This window comes from Nomascus leucogenys, chromosome 8 (genome assembly GCF_006542625.1).
Source record: "Nomascus leucogenys isolate Asia chromosome 8, Asia_NLE_v1, whole genome shotgun sequence".
In the NCBI taxonomy this organism is placed as follows: domain Eukaryota; kingdom Metazoa; phylum Chordata; class Mammalia; order Primates; family Hylobatidae; genus Nomascus; species Nomascus leucogenys.
In genome coordinates, this window is record NC_044388.1 from 19157412 (window position 1) to 19175787 (window position 18376).

At 40.5% G+C, this 18376-nt stretch overlaps 1 protein-coding gene across 1 annotated transcript in view; it reads left to right on the forward strand.

Annotated features, from left to right (window-relative positions):
- Positions 1-18376, forward strand: part of CPNE4 (copine 4) — a 531957-nt gene that overhangs the window by 511559 nt on the left and 2022 nt on the right. The window contains exons 15-17 of the mRNA XM_003265221.4: positions 2628-2679; positions 5055-5188; positions 12300-12536. Of these exons, the coding sequence (XP_003265269.1) occupies positions 2628-2679; positions 5055-5188; positions 12300-12536 (423 nt within the window). The remainder of the gene's footprint in view (positions 1-2627; positions 2680-5054; positions 5189-12299; positions 12537-18376) is intronic.

The window sequence follows — 18376 nt, forward strand, 5'->3', positions numbered from 1 at the left end:
CTTATCCCAAGTCTCCAAGTCCAAGTCTTGTATGGGAGACACAGAGAAGTTGTGAAGAAAGAACTATTATGAGTTAGAGAATTGGGAAGCTGAAATGTTCTTATGAAGACATTGGAATCCTATTTGGTTTTGATAATGATTTCTCATGACAGAAAAAAGGCAAAGATTGTGTATAGATAAATTTGCACTGTGATGAGGCTGAGACACTACTGTGATATTCTAGATGCTCCTGTAGAACATTCTCCACAGAGAACTCGTGCCCACTAGGTGGACAGGGCCTTGGAGAGACAGCAGGGTACCTGCCCTAGCCTCCACCTTACCAGTGCCTCTGAGGTCTGAGCTAAGTACAAACAACACTGCCCAATCCTCAATTTCTCTTTTACTGGTTGTGTCTGAGCCACAGGTGAGGAGGTAGATGCTGACATTTGCTCCCTCACTAGAGCCATCACATAAAGGGCTTTCCGCTTACATATCCTTTTGGAAAGAGGAAATCAATCTCCCTGTCCCTCCTAGAGTGAACAGTGGATGAAATGTCTTGTCTCCCTGACTTGTTCTCCTTTTTTGCCTTGTATTCCACACTGGCCTTCCTGCTGGGCATAGCTACATAATTCTAGAAGCATTTATTAGAAATAGAGCTTGTGGAGAGAAAGAATATAGAACAAGAATTATCAACTGGTGGCCTGTAGACATTATTCAGGCTACAAATATGTTATATTTGACACACTTTTAAAAAACGAATTCAGCAATTGCATATAAAATGTCGGATTTCTGGCTTCTCTTGAAAACCCGAAAGGCCTGGCAACACTAAGATTAAAAGATGACCTATACAAGAATAAGCTGGAGCTGAGGAGATATAGGCCCCTTCAAATCAGGAATGTAAACAGGTGAATGCCCACTTTCTTCATAGAGCTGCTGAATAGTTCAATAGCCATCAGCCCAACTACCCAGGGATTCTTGAGTTTTCACCACATCCCCACCAGGTGGTCTTCCAGCCTCAGGTTGGCCCAACAGGGCTGAGGACAAAGCTATGCACCATACCTTTTTCTCACTAATGACATCTTTTTTGTTCCCTTCCTGGAGTAACTAATCCTTCTTGCTGTTTTCTGAAGTCCTCTTGTTCACTTGATCCCCTAACTCCATCCTTCCTGTCAGCAAAATCCCCTGGTTATTCTTGTTTCAATGGGCATCTCTCACATTTCCCCATTTCTGGTCCCCAGATATATTTCCGGTCCCCTAATTTCTCCCATTCCTCAGACAAGCACTGATGATTTGAGCAGCTCAGGTGCCCCCCGGAGAGTTTACAAGGTTGCCACAATTTACTTCTTAGGACAAAATCACAGAGTATGCATTGAAACTGAAACACAAGCACCTCTGTCTTAGTTTACACTTCCTCAGAAACAGATCTTGAGAGAAGGGTTTGGATGCAAATAGTTTATTTGAAAGGTGGAGGAAACCACAATAGAGGTTGGGAAGTGGAAATCAGCATAGAGTATATTATCAAGTCAGTTACCGCTGTTGGCAACTGGTGCTTAACTCTGCTGAAGAACCCTAGGAGACAATATACAGCACACAGGGACCCCAAGGGATAAGGGAGCTGGGGTATGTATACATCACCTCCTGTTAATTACTGATTACTCCCAAGGGTCACTTTTAGCCTGTCACTTGGGCAAGCAAGGCAGGCCCTGGAGGCCAGGAAAAAACTTAAGGTAAACAAAGCAAATAAGATGACTGAAGTCAGCTGGCTTCCCTGGAAGTGCTAAGAGCAAGGGAATAGGATAAGCACTGAGTGCATCACCGATCACCTCCCACTAAGAAAACAGGTGTCTTTTAACACAGTGACCTATTTTATAGATACCCAAAAGAGTCAGAGCTTGGAAATATCCTTTGAAATGAAATTCTCCATAAAATACCAAATGATTCAATAAAAATGTCCAGATGCCAGAACAGAACATCTATCTTGTTTTATCAGGTTTTTGTAAAGAAAAAAGTAAACAATATGTTATTTGACCTTGTGCATAGGTTCTGCCAGGTAGAGGAATTTGTGTTGAAATATGGCAAAGTATATTACTTTATTATGTTTCCAAAAGTAGAGTGTAGTCTGTTTTACCTGTAGGTATGTGAAAATCCTCCTGCCCTGTAGTTCTGCATATCATGTTAATGATTCTTAAGTGTCAGCTGCTTAGCTGAAGCTTTTATAACCATCGCTATCTTGAGCAGACAGCTTGGGTTATTGAGTTTTTTTGTTTTTATTTTTGTTTTAATCACTGGGTCCAAATAGAGCTCAGCCAAATCTAAGCCTCCAGTCTGTGGCCAGTTCTATCTAGCAGCTATTTGAAGTTATATTTCTGAAATCTTTTCTTGGATTTTTTTATAAGCCTTATTCTCCCCTCCTGACAGCATTTATCTGATTCTAGAAAATCTTCCTGTCACCTCAACTCCACAGGAAGCTTAGAATTCACCCTCCATCTCATACTGATTGTGTAAAGGCTTGAAATAGTTCCTGCTGCTTAACACATAATGAATGTAATGGGCATTTGTTTGCAAACTCTAAACCCCAGTGCCTTCTTACTGGATTAAAGTTGTAATTCTCCTTTCTTCCTGTTTTTTAAATTTTAATCGGTGTCTAGGTCTCTCATGACTTTGCAATCAACTTTAATGAAGACAACCCAGAATGTGCAGGTAAAGCACAATGTGAAAGAAAGCCAGCATCACAGTCCTTCCCTCTGCACCTTTCCCATTTTAGTTTATCTCCGCTGGTGTAGCATATTAGTTACGATTGTCCACAGCATCTCTGCTTTCTGTATCAACATAAACCATGCTACTCCACAGGCAAGAGAAAGTCATGATAACAGAGCAGAAAAATAAGAACTGGAAAAGACAGAATGCAGAAGAGGTCTTCAGTGTATGGCAATAATGTTGATCCCAGCCCGGGATTCCTTGGGCCATAATAATAATAATAATAATAAAGGAAAGTTCACCTGGTAGGCAGTGATACAATATCTCTCTTTCTGTTTTCCAAATTTTCATCAAGTTTTTTTTTTTTTTTTTTTTTTTTTTTTTTTACAACTTCATCTCTGTGCCGATATAAGGAGAGGGGGAAACATGGAAATCATTTCCCACTTCCAGCATATTGGCCAAGGACATGGCCTCAGCGAGTTTGAACAAGCAGCATCATGGCTTTGTGCCAGAGAAAGCCTGCTCAAAGATTCTGGTTCATGTTCCATTGTTTCCAGCCAGAATTCTCTGACATGATTTCACAAAATAATGATACTGAAACTATGATGATAATTATTATAATAAATTTTGTTCTAGAATGATTTTTTCTGTTTTCTAAGTAACAGAGCCAAGTACCTATGTTGCTATGAAGATCATAAGACATTTTTGCACTAGAAATGTCCATATCTCTCTCTTCCGTCTTGTCAAGGAGGAAGGAGGCTAAATCAGGATTAATTCAGATCCAGTAGAGTGTGTAAGGCATCTAGCAGTTAATGGCCAAGAATATGATATCAATACTATTGAGTTTGAACTTAGTAACCTCCAAGACCCAATCTCCATTCTGCCATTTTTTCCACTAATGTATTCTTCATCCTCAGTTTATTATGGATTAGACTTTCCTCATCCCCAACCACCCCCATTCTGCAACTGTAAGAGTGGTTTCCCCCACAGCAGAATGAAATATAAGCCCTGGTATTCACCTGTTTTATACTTTTAGAATTCACCTGACTGATACTTTTCAAGAGGAAATCAAACTTGCTTATCTTAGGCAAAAGCTCAAGAACCAAAAAAAGATAAGGAGCTTCTATTCAGCATTACTTAACTTCAGAACCAGACTGCAAAATGACTTGGCATCTGTCTTTAGAATGATAGGCTTTGAGGCAGGGCCAAGTGGGTGCAGGATTGCCAATGAGGTTGGGAGCATGTATGTAAGGGCAGAATAGAACAGAACTTGCTCATCTAAAATACCCAAGAGCTATTTTGCAGTGCATGGTGGTTATGGAGAACAATCTCAGGAGGGAATTGTGTGGATCCCTCTGGCCAAAAACAGGAACAATGTGCTATTTCAGAAAAGAAAGGGATAGAAGGATGAGCCGAATAGGGGAAGGCAAGCATAACACAGGCACAGACAACAAGAGGAGCCATTTGAATAAAAATCATTTGTAATGAGATTATTGCTGTGGGATCAGAATGATAACATGAAATGTGCAGTCAAGATGTATCAAGTGCTAGGAGAAGCTGTATAGATAGGACTGCCTCTCCTGGCAGAGTCCCATCCTTTTCTATTTCCTGGGCTCATATGGCCTCAGGATGGAAGCCCCCCTTTAAATGAGGGGTTGTCCATGATGATAACCATCACTTATCCATACTCAGTGCCCAGGAGATGAGTATATCAGCCACTTTGCTCATTCATCACACACTTGGTGAGCATTACATTTGCTCAATACTGCCTCAAGCTCTTCGGGGAAATACAAAAAATAAGTAAGTCATGATTCCTGCCCACAAAGAGTATAACATCCAGAAAGATGGTCATGAGAACTCCTGACTCTTATAGAGGGCATGGGTAGTATCTACTAGAGTCAACAAGATCGTGTGGAAACAAGTACAACATTGAAGCTAGCTTGCTAGTGGCTAAGAACACAGTGCTTAGAGCCAGGCAGACCCAAGTTTAAATCCTGAGTCTTGAACACACTTGCTATGTGACCCAGGGCAGATCATTGAACATCTCTAAGCCTTTGTTTCTTCACCTATAAAATGGGTATAACATCTATTTCATTATGCTATGAGGAGCAAATGAAATCTTATGTATAAAGTAGGATATTGGGGGAAATTTTGTGGAAATCATTGCTTTTGACTTTAGCTTTTAAAGAGGAGAATGATTTCAGTGGGGAAGGAGGCAGCAACCCTAGCAATGTGGTATTCCTTTTTATCTTAAGAACATAAATGTGATGTTGATAAGGACTATTTGGGATATTTAGTGCTTTACTTTTGTGTGTGTTTGGCTATAAATATATTTGGAGTGACTCTGGAGCTGTTGATCTTTGCCAATTTCACCTCAGGAATTCAAGGAGTTGTGGAAGCCTATCAAAGCTGTCTTCCTAAGCTCCAACTCTACGGTCCCACCAACATTGCCCCCATCATCCAGAAGGTTGCCAAGTCAGCGTCAGAGGAAACTAACACCAAGGAGGCATCGGTAAGGAGGGGGCTATTTGCCTCCTAAGGGGAGCTTACTCTTCCTCACCTGGATATTGGCCGTAAGACCCATCTCACTCTGACAATAAATTCCAACACTTCTACCTGTGTGAATTTGGACAAGTGACTATCCTCCTATCCTCAGTCTTGACATCTGAAACATGGGGATAATCAAACCCATCTTTGCTGGGTTGTGAGGCTAAGAGATGACACATGTCAAATGTCTACCACATTGTCTGAACACAGGAGAGACTCAACAATGGAAGTTACTATATTCACTAAAGTATGTCATATCCACCTCCTGTCCTTGAAAAGGAAAAAGAAAGGTTTAAAAATAAGCTTGCTTTTTAAGGTACCCATACTACAGATGGAAGGAAAGCACCACGGAAGTAAAACAATGGATGATTCTGCCTCCTGGTGGTAAAGCGCAGCAGCACAAAACATCACAGCAAAAATTGGTTTCATAGTCTATTGCTTTTCTTAAGAAAAATGCAAACCAAGACCAGAGTTTGAGTTTTTCCCCTAATATTCTAGAAGTAAATATATTACCATAATAACTTCTGTATTTATTTTAATAACATTAATACATGTCTTTTCAGCTTTATGATTTTTTCCAGATTTAGTAGAATATTACCAATGTCTGAAGTTTGCTCTGTAATTTTATCCTGGGTACTGAGTTTTTATTTAAAAAAATACTACCCCCTTATCTTCTTACATCAATTCATCTAACCTTCTTGCACTGTCTGCACGTTCTCAGCCTTCCTTCATGTTAGAATGGATGGAGGACCATGCTCCTACCTCATGTCAACATCTTCTTTTGTGTACTTGAGCACATCTCCTCTGAATTATCCAGGAACTTTGACTCTGCAGTTATATTCTCACTCTTTCTCCTATCATCTATTGTTTTCCTTTCTACTTCCCTTTGTACTGAAGACTCATTCTCATTAACAACTACTCATTCAATAACATCTCCTGCTTTAAGTTAATATCTCCCCCTTGACTCTGCTTTGCCCTTTAGCTACTGTCCTTAACTTCTTCCCACTTACAATCTGCACTCCATGCAGAAACTAGATTGATCTTTTAAAAATATAATTAGTATTGCATCATTCCTTTTTTCTAAATTCTCTAATACTTCTCATCATACTTGGAGTAAAATCTAAATTCCCTGATGTGGCTTAGAAGACACTATAGGATCTAATCTCTGCCTACCTCTCTGATCTTAATTCTTATCACTTTCTCTTTTGCTCCCTATATTTCAGCCACACTGACCTTCTTGCTGTTCCACAAACACACCAAATATATTCCCACCTCGAGGCCTTTTCACTTACTGTTCCCCTGCCAGGGTTTCTCTCACCCAAACCTCCATATGATCCATCCTCTGACTTTGTTAACATCTCTGCTCAACTCTCAACCCCTCTGAATGTTCCCCCTGGCTACCTTATCTAAAATAGCCAACCGACCCACCCACACCATGTCTCAGCTTTACTTTTCTTCTTAGTACTCATCACCATCTGAAATATTTTAGGTGCATCTACTAACCTGTATATTTTATGTCTCTCTACTTTCATATGGAAGCTCTACAATAAGACTTGTTCACTAGTATATCCCTAGTACACAAAACAATGCCTGCACACAGTATATGCTTAATAAATACTTATTTAAAGAATGCATATAAAACCACTCTATTTTTCATATTTATATGATGAAAAGTACTTTACATTTTCTTTTGTAAAATTTGTGTGTATCTTAAATATTGCACATCTTATACGCCAGAAAATAGTGTTCCTGTTTTCATTATAATTTGAAGTCTCTCCTACTTGAAAAGATCCGAATTCCCAAGGTCCCTAGAGAGAACAACAGTCACTGCATGCCTTTGATTCAGTCCACTGGCCCTTCCATACATCTCATTATCATCTTCAGCTACTCTGGGCTTGGGTCATTGAGTGACATGAGCAATTCCTACAAGGGAATAGGAATAGTTTGAAGCAAAATTTTGTTTTAGACTCATAATTTTTCCATGTCCTTTTATTAACATAGTTGACCACAGTTTCAATCTCCTACCCAACATCCATCAGGTGACCCATAGCTATCCATAAGAAACAAATGGGTCTGATCTGTGGGGCATGTTCTCTCATCTCCTCTGTTCATTACATCATGTTCTTGAAATCACTAACCAGTGGTTTGACTATGAAAAGGACTGGAGACCCTGGGGAGCTAAGTGTGTGTTACTTCAAATAATTACTTTAGAATAGTGAATATATACAACTGTGGATATATTAGCCTTTATGCTGGGCAGAGACACTCTGTAAGCTGAGATCTTGTCCAGCAGTGATGCTGAGGATTTAATCCAAGCCAAGTCTTTTCCAGGTGTGAAAGCTAAGAAAATCATGACTCCTCTCTGCTCATCTTTCCTCTTCTTTTCAGAAGCCATGAACACTATTAATTTTTTTTTTTTGAGACAGGGTCTTGGTCTATCACCCAAGCTGAAGTGCAGTGGCACAATCATGGCTCACTACAACTTTGAACCTTTGGGGCTCAAGCAATCCTCTGGCCCCAGCCTCCCAAATAGCTGGGACCAAAGGCATGTGCCACCACACCCAGCTAATTTTTATATTTTTTGTAGAGATAGGGTCTTGCTATATTGCCCAGGCTGGTCTCAAACTCCTGGGCTCAAACAATCCTCCTTCTTTAGCCTCCCAACGTTCTGGGGTTACAGGCATGAGCCAATGCATCTGGCTAACCACCAACACTTCTCAGGATTATAGACCAACATCTCCACCAGTCTGTGGGCCCTGCAAGGCTTCCCCTAATGCATCTCTTTCTGGCCACAGAGGTCTTGGAGCAAATTTGAACCTTCATAGATGCAAGATTTAGGAATAAGGTTTGGATGTGACAATTATTTTATTTTTTAACCTATTTTTCAGCACCAGAACAAATTCTTCAAATGATAACTTGCTTAGAAACTCAACATATAAAATAGACTTTAAAAATACACTATTCTTGTCAAATTTGGTCTAAGGAGTAGAGTCAGAAACTTGTCCATTCTCTTTAGCTCCTTTATCCTCAAGAGCATCCAAGGCATCCCTAAGGGCTCCCTGGGGCCCAGTTTAAAAATTGGATGATCTCATCCCCTCTAGGGTACCAGGACTCATATGGCTAAAAAGAGAACAAAACTAATGTAGGTCTGGATTTCAGGCTGATACAGAACAGCATGAGTTTTTGGCCATCACTCACTCCCTCAGGGATAGCTGGGTCTGCAATGAAAGGACAGGTCATTAAATGGGACCACATTTAAGAAGCATCCAACCCACATATCTCCATATAAATTACCCCTATAGACCAAGAATATATGTTTTTCCCCAGAGGTTTCTCCTGTTCTTTGAAAAGTCTGTGGTCCAGAGTCCCTTGTTATCTCTAAGGGTCATAAACTTGAACATCTTCGGCAAGCTGTGCCAGGGAGTCTGTTGCTATAGGATTTTCCCCTTGATTTTGTGGAACTCTTCCAGGTAAAAAATGCCCCTCTTTATCTAAACAGGACCTCAAGTATATTCAAAGACTATAATATTTCATCCATGAGCATTTTCCCAGTCTGACTTTAGAAGGAACTGTTATTGTTTGCTTTATTGGAAATTTCCATCAGGTTTCAATCCTGCAGTCTACAGCCTAGTGCCTTTAGCTAGATTAAACCTGGCAGGATCAGATTCCAGAATCCTGACAATCTCTTCAGACCAGCAGTTCTTAAACTTTTTGTTCCACAAACCCCTTTAGCAGCTGATAAAGTTCATAGATCCCTTCTCAGAAGTGGGTTTTGTGTGTGTGTGTGTGTGTGTGTGTGTGTGTGTGTGTGTGTGTTTTAGATGGAGTCTTGCTCTGTTGCCAGGCTGGACTGCAGTGGCAGCTCACTGCAACCTCTGACTCCCTAGACTAAGTGATTCTCCTGCCTCAGCATCCCGAGTAGCTGGGATTACAGGCACAGGCCACTATGCCCGGCCAATTTTTGTATTTTTAGTAGAGACGGGGTTTCACCATGTTGGCCAAGATGGTCTCGATCTCCTGACCTCATGATCTGCCCACCTCGGCCTTCCAAAGTGCTGGGATTACAGGCGTGAGCCACTGCACCTGGCCAGAAGTATTTTTAAATGTACAACATGAGACCCATATTATAAAGTAAACCAATTATATTGAAATGCAGTTAGCAAAATATTTTTTAAAAGGAAGATGGAGACATCATAAATACAGTAATAAAATGCTTCTTTATTTACATATTAAATTATGAGAACCAGTAGTTTGTCTAATAATTCCGTAATTTCTAAGTTGTGTTAAACATAAATGATACATTGAAATATATGTAGGTACTGTAACAGGAAAATATGTGTTTTTTTATTAATAACTAAGCCACAAGTAGAACTAATATTAATTTGATTTGTTAATTACACTTATAGTGAAAAAATGATAAATTTTACTTAGAGATTAGTGAAAATAAAAATGTAATTTACCCCAAGTTTACAGACTGCCTGAAATCTTGCAGTAGTCCATGGAGACAGGTAAGAACCCCTAGTTTAGATCAGCAGTCAATAAACTATAACTAAACTAAATGGTTTTTCAATGGCTTGCAAGCTGAGAATGGTTTTTAGATTTTTTAATTGTTGAAAAAATCAAAAGTAGAATAATATTTGTATTTTGTGACATATGAAAATTTTGTGACATTAAAAATCAGTGTCCATAAATAAAATATTATTGGAACACAGCCTCTCCCATTCATTTTAAATATTGTCTACGGCTGTTTTCACACTACAGTGGCAGTGTTAGGTAGTTGTGACAGAGACCATTATGTTCTACAAAGCCTAAAATACTTATTAATGTCCCTTGACAAAAAATAGTTTCCTGACCTCTGCTGTAGACCATTACGACTCTAAAGTTTCTCAGTGTGGTAGTATGACTATCAGGTTGTTTTATTTCTTAAGGCATTTATCAGGTAGGGGAGATTCATCTGCTGAACTCTAAAATCAAATCAGACAGGAGTTAGGGGAAGGTAGAGAATAAAGGTAGGAGACACAGAAGTGTGATTCACTCGAGGGCCCACCTTCTCATGAATCAGAAGTAGTCTCCTTTTAGGTGTGCCATCTGCCCTGGTCTTCCAGGTGCACTCTAGAGAGGGTGACTTATGATTCTGGTATATTCTATACTCCTTCCCTCCATCCCCAAACCACCAACATTGCCTCTTTCTGCCGCTTCTCTCTGCACCTCCCTACCTCCTCCATCACTTCATCCTACTGAAATCCTTCTCTAAACTCTCAAGCCAACTTCCTTGTGAACATATACAACTCAGAAAATATAGACATAGATGGAAACATACAAGTGGAATGAATCTGAAAACCAAACTGGGAATTCAGCTAGGACTAGGGGTGAGTGGTTAGTTAATGGACATGGAACAGAATTAGCCTCTGCATTAGACTGTATGAAAAGCATTCAGAACATGTGGCTATCTTCATCATAGTGTGAAGTTCACCTACCTCCAGCTTACATTTTTCATTTAAAACATTTTTTCAGGCTCACAGAAAAAAAAAATGAAATTCTTTAGTACTACCAAACTATTTGCAACCTTAAGTATATGATTCTCAAAAACAGATGTTTCAAAATGTCACTCTTCTATCCAATCTTTCTCCTTCGAAGTACGGTAATGTGGAATGGCTTAATCTCACACTTACTACCTATAAATGTTGGGCATCTTGCAGGATTATATTGAAAGTTCTTTTCTGTTTAGCCTGAGCTGCATCTGACTAATCTGCTTCTCTTTCCTCTTACCAGTAAAGGCCATCATGATGCCTCTCATGTTGACTAAAAATAGTGATGACCTCCAATGGGTCATCCTTCTCCAGGCCCCAGAGCACTTTCCAAGGCTTCCCTGTGCTGCTGAGTACAGCACCTTTCCTCCAATTCCCATCTCTGCTGAGTCATCTTCCAGCTTTCCAGATGGAAAGGGGCCAGGCAGGCTGCAGGCCAGAAGTCAGGACTTAAAGCAGGAAGCCATGGGAGCACTGCAACCTTCTGCAAGTGTGCCTGGAGAAGAGCTGCCACCTTTGTGGCACATGGCCTTCAGAGGGAGAAACTGCAACCCTGACCCTCTTATAGCAGGACTTTAGACTAGTGCCATCCAGTGGAAATATAACACGAGTTATGTATACAATTTTAAATTCTTCAGTAACTGTATTTTAAAAAGTAAAAAGAAACAGAGAAATCCATTTTAATTGTATATTCTATTTAACCCAACATAGCCAACATATTGTCATTTTAGCATGTACTCCATATAAAAAAATTATTAATGAAATAATCTGCATTCTATTTTGTGTAATAAGCCTTCAAAATCCACATGTATTTTATACTTACAGCATGTCAGTTTGGATGCTAAGTTATCATCATAAATACTTGATCTTTGTTTAGATTTTATAGTTATAGCTTAATGATAATAACTACCTCACTGACAGTTACAAAGAAAGAAAAAGTAGATTAATCTACTGAAGTTGTTCCAAACGTACTTAAAATGTTTCTAATAACTGAATTGGTTATCCAATTTTAACGTTAAATTTAAATTCATTACAATTAAATAAAATATAAAATTCAGTTCATCACTTGCTCTAGCCACATTTCAAGGGCCGAGTAGTCTCATGGGGTTAGTCATCATTGTATTGGATGTCATAGCTTTAGATTTTTAAATATATTCAAGCAAAGAAGATCATATAAATTATTGGGTCCCACCCCTCATTTGAGAAATGAAGAAGCTCAGACACAGAGGAGTCAAGGGATCGTCCCAGGGTCTCACAGAATGAGGCTTTGAAGCCTGTCCTCCTAACTTTTGGTCTGCTGCTCTTTCTTTGTAACTGTCAGTGAGGTAGTTATTATAATTAAGCTATAATTGCCATTCCTACCTTTAAGCTCCATTCATCAGAACCCTAAGCCTTTAGGACTGTCAGCACAGACACTCAAAAAACGTATGTCATCACTGTTGCTTTGGTCAATGTGCAGTGAGGCCACCTGGGTGTCTAACTGGTATTGTATTGTCCTTGTCTCCCTCATCTCTTCACCCCCTGTCATCATGGGGCATCTGATTGCAGCAATACTTCATCCTGCTGATCCTGACAGACGGTGTCATCACAGACATGGCCGACACCCGGGAGGCCATTGTCCATGCCTCCCACCTCCCCATGTCAGTCATCATCGTGGGAGTAGGGAACGCTGACTTCAGTGACATGCAGATGCTGGACGGTGACGATGGGATTCTGAGGTCACCCAAGGGAGAGCCTGTTCTTCGAGACATCGTCCAGTTCGTGCCCTTCAGGAACTTCAAACACGTATGCATATACACACTGGGGCACTTTCCATGGAAGAGCAGAACCAAAGCATGCTCACCTCCCACATTTGTCCACCAATGTTTACAGTGATCCACCATTCTTGAAGCAACACCAGCTATGCTCTATATACCCTTGCTGTGGGAGATGACCTGGCTTAGCTATCCCTTCCTGCACCACGTCATCTCCCACAACAAGGATATGTAGAGCATGACTCTGGAGAAAAAAATTATAAATTGAGTTACAGATCAGAAGCCATGCCAACTATTGTAGGCAAAATTTCACTGATGCTTGCCCTATAATTCATATAATTTAGGATCTCTAGTGCATCTAGGACTGCCTACAGTTAGGCAGCTTGTTCCCTGCCCAAAGGCGCCTGCCCAAAGTACCAAGAAGAAACTGAAATGCAGCCTATGTTTTGCTTGTCAAGCTATGTGCCCTGGCAGAAGTCTGTGTTTGCCTTGGCAAAGTATATTTCCAAAATGATAGAAACTTAAATCCTCTATAAAAAATATAGTAAGCAGCATCAAAAATTTATTTAACTCCTTCAAAACAAGATGACAAAATTATTTCAAAAGAGTATATAAGGCTGGATGCAGTGGTTCACCCCTGTAATCCCAGCACTTTGGGAGGCCAAGGTGGGTGGATTGCCTGAGGTCAGGAGTTCGAGACCAGCCTGGCCAACATGTAAAACTCCATCTCTACTAAAAATGCAAAAATTAGCTGGGCGTGGTGGCGGGCGCCTCTAATCCCAGCTACTCTGGAGGCTGAGGCAGGAGAATCACTTGAACCTGCGAGGTGGATGTTGCAGTGAGCCGAGATCGCGCCACTGCACTCCAGCCTGGGCGATGAGAGTGAGACTTGGTCTCAAAAAAAGTAAATGAACAAGACAGTTAAAGTCAGTGGGAAAAAATGCTGAATAAGTTTGCTAAGGTAGATTGAAAACTGATTAATGACCGAGAGGGTAAAAAAAAAAAAAAAAAAAAAAAGTAATCTTTGAATTGCCCTCTCTATGGGACAGAAATCACTTGCATGCTATCAGTTTTCTATAAATTAATACCTAACTTTACAGTCTTGGGCTCTTACCAATAAGAAATAGTCAAGCAGCATTGCATTCCCCAAGGGCCTTGAGGCAGAACCATTAGACAATGCTCTAGTATGACATTGAAAAAATGCTCAATAACAATTTTTCCACCTTCCCAGGTTTTGATATATTGCGTCCATGGAGAAAGGAGCATTTTTTAAATTTCCACAAACCTCTGCACCTATTGAGCTATAATCACCCAGAAGGACATCTTGAATTCATAAAAGGCTCCCTCGGGGCTAATGGTAGTCCTGAAGACCTCTCTAGAGTATCCCAGCTGTGTCTTGGCACCTGTGGGGGTAACTTGGGCATTCCTGGATAGCCTTTGTGCTTTTTGTTTTGTGCTTCTTGCGAAAGCCACCCAAGAGCAGAGCATATGCCCAGTCCCTGCTTTCCACTGAGGCCTTGTCCTCTGTACTGCTGCAGATGCCGACAATACCATCCCTAGGGCTGGTGACTAAACTTGAGCTGCTCTGGCAACAGGGAATCTTCAGAACCTTCAGTATCCTGAAGCTTATCTGTGGTCTCCTTGGAAAAGAAGAGAATCCTCTCCTTTCCATGCTACCAAGTCCCCTCTGTCAACTGAGTCATTAATGCAGTGAGATGTGTTTCCACATCTCAAAGACCCCTGCCGGAAAGTATCTTCATTAACTTCCACTGCAGTCCCTCCCTGCATAGGGCTCAAATCAGTTATTTGGGTCAGGCAGGATGCCATCCCCTCCACTTCAACCTTATTTGGTAAAGCCTTTCTCCTCCAGTCAAAAACTCATTCAAATGAATCCCTGACATTCTTCATACTGAGTTTATCAGATATATCCAGACACATCTGACTCCCAATTTGGGTTCACACTGGAATCTCACCTATACTGTGTAAGGAAATTGCAGATGAGAGGTGGAAAGCTAAATGAATCATCAAAACAACGATCCAACCATCCTCCCACCCCCATACATACTTGACTGTAATCCTGGTACCAGTCCTAGTGTGAGAGCCTTTAGCATATGCTCTTCGGAAATTGCTGTTTGTTCTGCCACCTTCTTTGGACAGGCTTTAAAATGAGAATTCAGATAAATCACTAGCTCAGCAGCCTCAGCTGAACCCTACATTTCATGACCTGCCCAGACTTCATAGGGAAGTAACTGCACATTCCAAGGCTCCTTGGATGATGAAGTATTGTTCACAACTGTACTGCCACACAATTACTACTCTACTTTTAAGGAGGGCTGCAGTGTAATTAAAATCACTGAAGGAGCAGAAAATCAATCCCTGGCTACAGAGTTGAGTACAGAGAGAGTTTCTGAGTAACAGCAACAGCAGTCAATCTTCCCACAAGCTCCCAGGGCTGTGCATGTGGATGAGGGGTAATTGTGTTGTTATATCCCATCCTCAAGTTTCCCTAGGAAGAGATTTTCAAATAAAGGTACTCATTAATGAAAGAGATGCACTAAGCCCTCAAGTTGTCTGCCTATGGACAGCAAGGAGTAGAGTCAAAAAGAAGTAGTATTCTTTACAGAGGGATGAGTTAGAGCAGGCTAAATTTGCTGCAATTGTCTTCGTTAATGAAGCTAGTTTCTCCCTAGGTGTCTAAGATGGAGGAAAGGGTGTTCTTCCTGATTTTAATGCTGTATTCTTTTCAGACAGACAAAATAGATAGACACATCACTGAATACCAGTGATAACTTTGCAGAGTGAAGCAGGATCAAAGAGTTCACTCTCTAGGAGATCCATTAACTTCTCCAAATCGCCCTCTCTCCCCTCTGCATCCCCCACCTCCCCACCTCCCCACACACACTTGTGTGCTAACACAATGTCACTGAGCTATGAAAGGTTCTAACCTCTACCCTCAAGTCTCCTCCTCTTCCCCAGAACACTTACAGAATGCTTGTTCTGTGCAAGGCACATGCTAGTCTCTAGGACCACAATAAAATGATACAACCATGGATTCAGCCCTCAAGACATTTACTGGAGAATTGCATGACTGGGAGAAAGGTATCAGCAGAAAAATCACAGGCTAAACAACCTGTGGGTAGTTGAGAAGAATTAAAATGTTGCTACAGGACCTCAAAGCAGACAGAAGTAGCCATGGGAAAAGGCTTACAGCTTAAGTTAAGTATTTGAGAAAAGAAAGCCTTGGAGAGCAGGGAATTTCGGGGACATTGTTAACAAGAGGAATGCTCAGGACAGAGAAAGGAAGTAAGGTGCTGCTCATAGTTTCTGTGCTATACAAAGTCTCTGGCTGCTCTGTGAATGACCAAGGAAGAACACCAGGAGCATACTCACCCATCTTATCTTCATGGATTTCAAATTAGATTTTGAAAGCCATTTCATTACCCAAACTAATCTACTTTGAATTCAATAAGCCATAAATAAAAGGGAAGGTAGCAGCTTAAATCATTTTATGTAAGCCATTAACCCATGAATTGCCTCTCTTTTTCTGCTCTGCATGATAACTCAGAGCTTTAGAGTTTACAGGGCACAAGTTATGTTATGGTCTTTTCTCCTGCTCATGTAACAGAATATCACAGACTGGATAATTTATAAAGAACAGAAGTTTATTTGGCTCATGGTTTTGGAATCTGGGAAGTCCAAGAGCATAGCACCAGCATCCGCAAGGGTCATCTCATGGCAGAAGTATGGAAGGCACAAGCAAACATGTAAGACACAGAAAGAAGGAAAGCACAAGGGGCAGACTCTCTTTTATAACAACCCACTCTCATGATAGCTAACCTGCTCCCATGATATTGACCTCTTATGAGGCCCCACTTCCCAACCCTGTTGCATTGAAAATTAAGTTTCCAGCACATTAATTTAGGAGACAAACTCAAACTATCATATGCTTTAAGCTATGTGACTCTGGGCAAGTTATTTAACCTCTCCATGCCACACACTTTATCTATAAAATGAGGTAAATGATACACACATTGCAACGATAAGGTGTTGTCTATATAAAGCTTAAGACAGTGCCTGGTCCATGTAGGTGGTTAATAAATAAAGCTTTTATTACTGTTATTACCAGCTTCATTCATATTCTTGACCCTTTCCCACCCAATACATGTCCCCAAAGCCTTATTTGCTTGCCAGCACAGATATGCAAGGGGATGGGGGAATCCTTTGGGAACAATGCTGTCCAATATGGTAGCCACTAACCACATGTAGCTATTTAAATTTAAATTCATTAAAAGAAAATAAAATTTCAAACTCAGTTCCTCAGTCAGACTTGCCTTATTTCAAGGACTCACTAGTTGCATGAGATAAGAACTCCCATATTGGACAGCACAGATATAGAATATTACCATCATCAGAGGAAGATCTATTTGACAGCCTGGTTTAGGAATTTTTTTTGCTGCAAGCAACAGTAAATCCATCTTACAGGGATTACGTAAATGATTCTTAACCAGGGGTAACATTATGCCCCAGGAAACATTTTGGAATATCTGAAATTTTTGATGGCAACAAATATGGGGTTTCTATTCATATCTAGTGGGTAGAGGCCAAGGATGCTGCTAAACTTCCTGCAATGCACCGGACAGTCCCCCACACGAAGAATTATTCAGTCCCAAATGTCAATAGTGTCAAGATTGAGAAACCCTGGATTATACAAATAGAACATGTTTTTCTCATGTAGCTAGAAGTTAGGGGCTCACTGCTGCTGGAGTCAGTGATTCAATAGTGTCAGAGCCAGCACTTTGTGATTTCCTTTGCTCTTCCTACATAATGATAAAATGGTTGCTATAGCTCCAGTAATCACATTCTATTTCAAGATAGAAAGGAAGAGGAAAGGGACATAGGGCCAACTGTGTCTACAGCATGTTGGCTGAAGTCCCAAACTAAGTCCTGGACTATTACAATGGCAAAGGGATTAAACCAAAATGTTCATCAGAAATGTACAAGTCTTCAAGGCCGGGTGCGGTGGCTCATGACTATAATCTCAGGACTTTGAAAGGCTGAGGCGGGCAGATCACCTGAGGTCAGGAGTTCGAGACCAGCCTGGCCAATATGGTGAAACCCCGTGTCTTCTAAAAATATAAAATTAGCTGGGCATAGTGGTGGGTGCCTGTAATCTCAGCTACTCTGGAGGCTGAAGCAGGAGAATTGCTTGAACCTGGGAAGCGGAGGTTACAGTGAGCTGAGATCGCACCACTGCACTCCAGCCTGGGTGACAGAGTGAGACTTCATCTCAAAAAAAAAAAAAAAAAAAAAAAAAAAAAGAAAGAAAAAATGTACAAGTCTTCCAGAGCACTAGCACCATGACCTCCACACACTTTTACAGAGTTCTGAAATACTACTCCTGCTAATATTTCATATTTAATACTTTTACTACTCCTGTACTTTAAAAAATACATACACCTTTAAAAATAGCACATTTTGGTGATTTTTAACTATCTGACAATTTTTTTGCATGTGGAGCCCTGAGTCCAGAATCTGTTAAACTCTTGTATTGTTAAAGACTTTTCACAAGGAAAAAGTCTTTTAACTTTTAACCAGGAGACAAAAGCTTTCCAAAAAACCTCCCCCAGGAAATTTTCTCTTATATCTCAAAAGATGGAATTGGGTCATATGGTTATCCCTAGATGTAAAGGAAGCTGGAAAATCAAGGATTTGACTTTCTAACCTTTGTATGAGAAACAGCCAGGGAGAAAAGGGTATAAATGACTTTTGTATCTGCCCCAGTATACACATGGACCATGGTCTAACACACAACCCTGAGCAGTTATTTATAAAATAAAGGGACATCTGTAGATCACAAATGTCCACCATGCT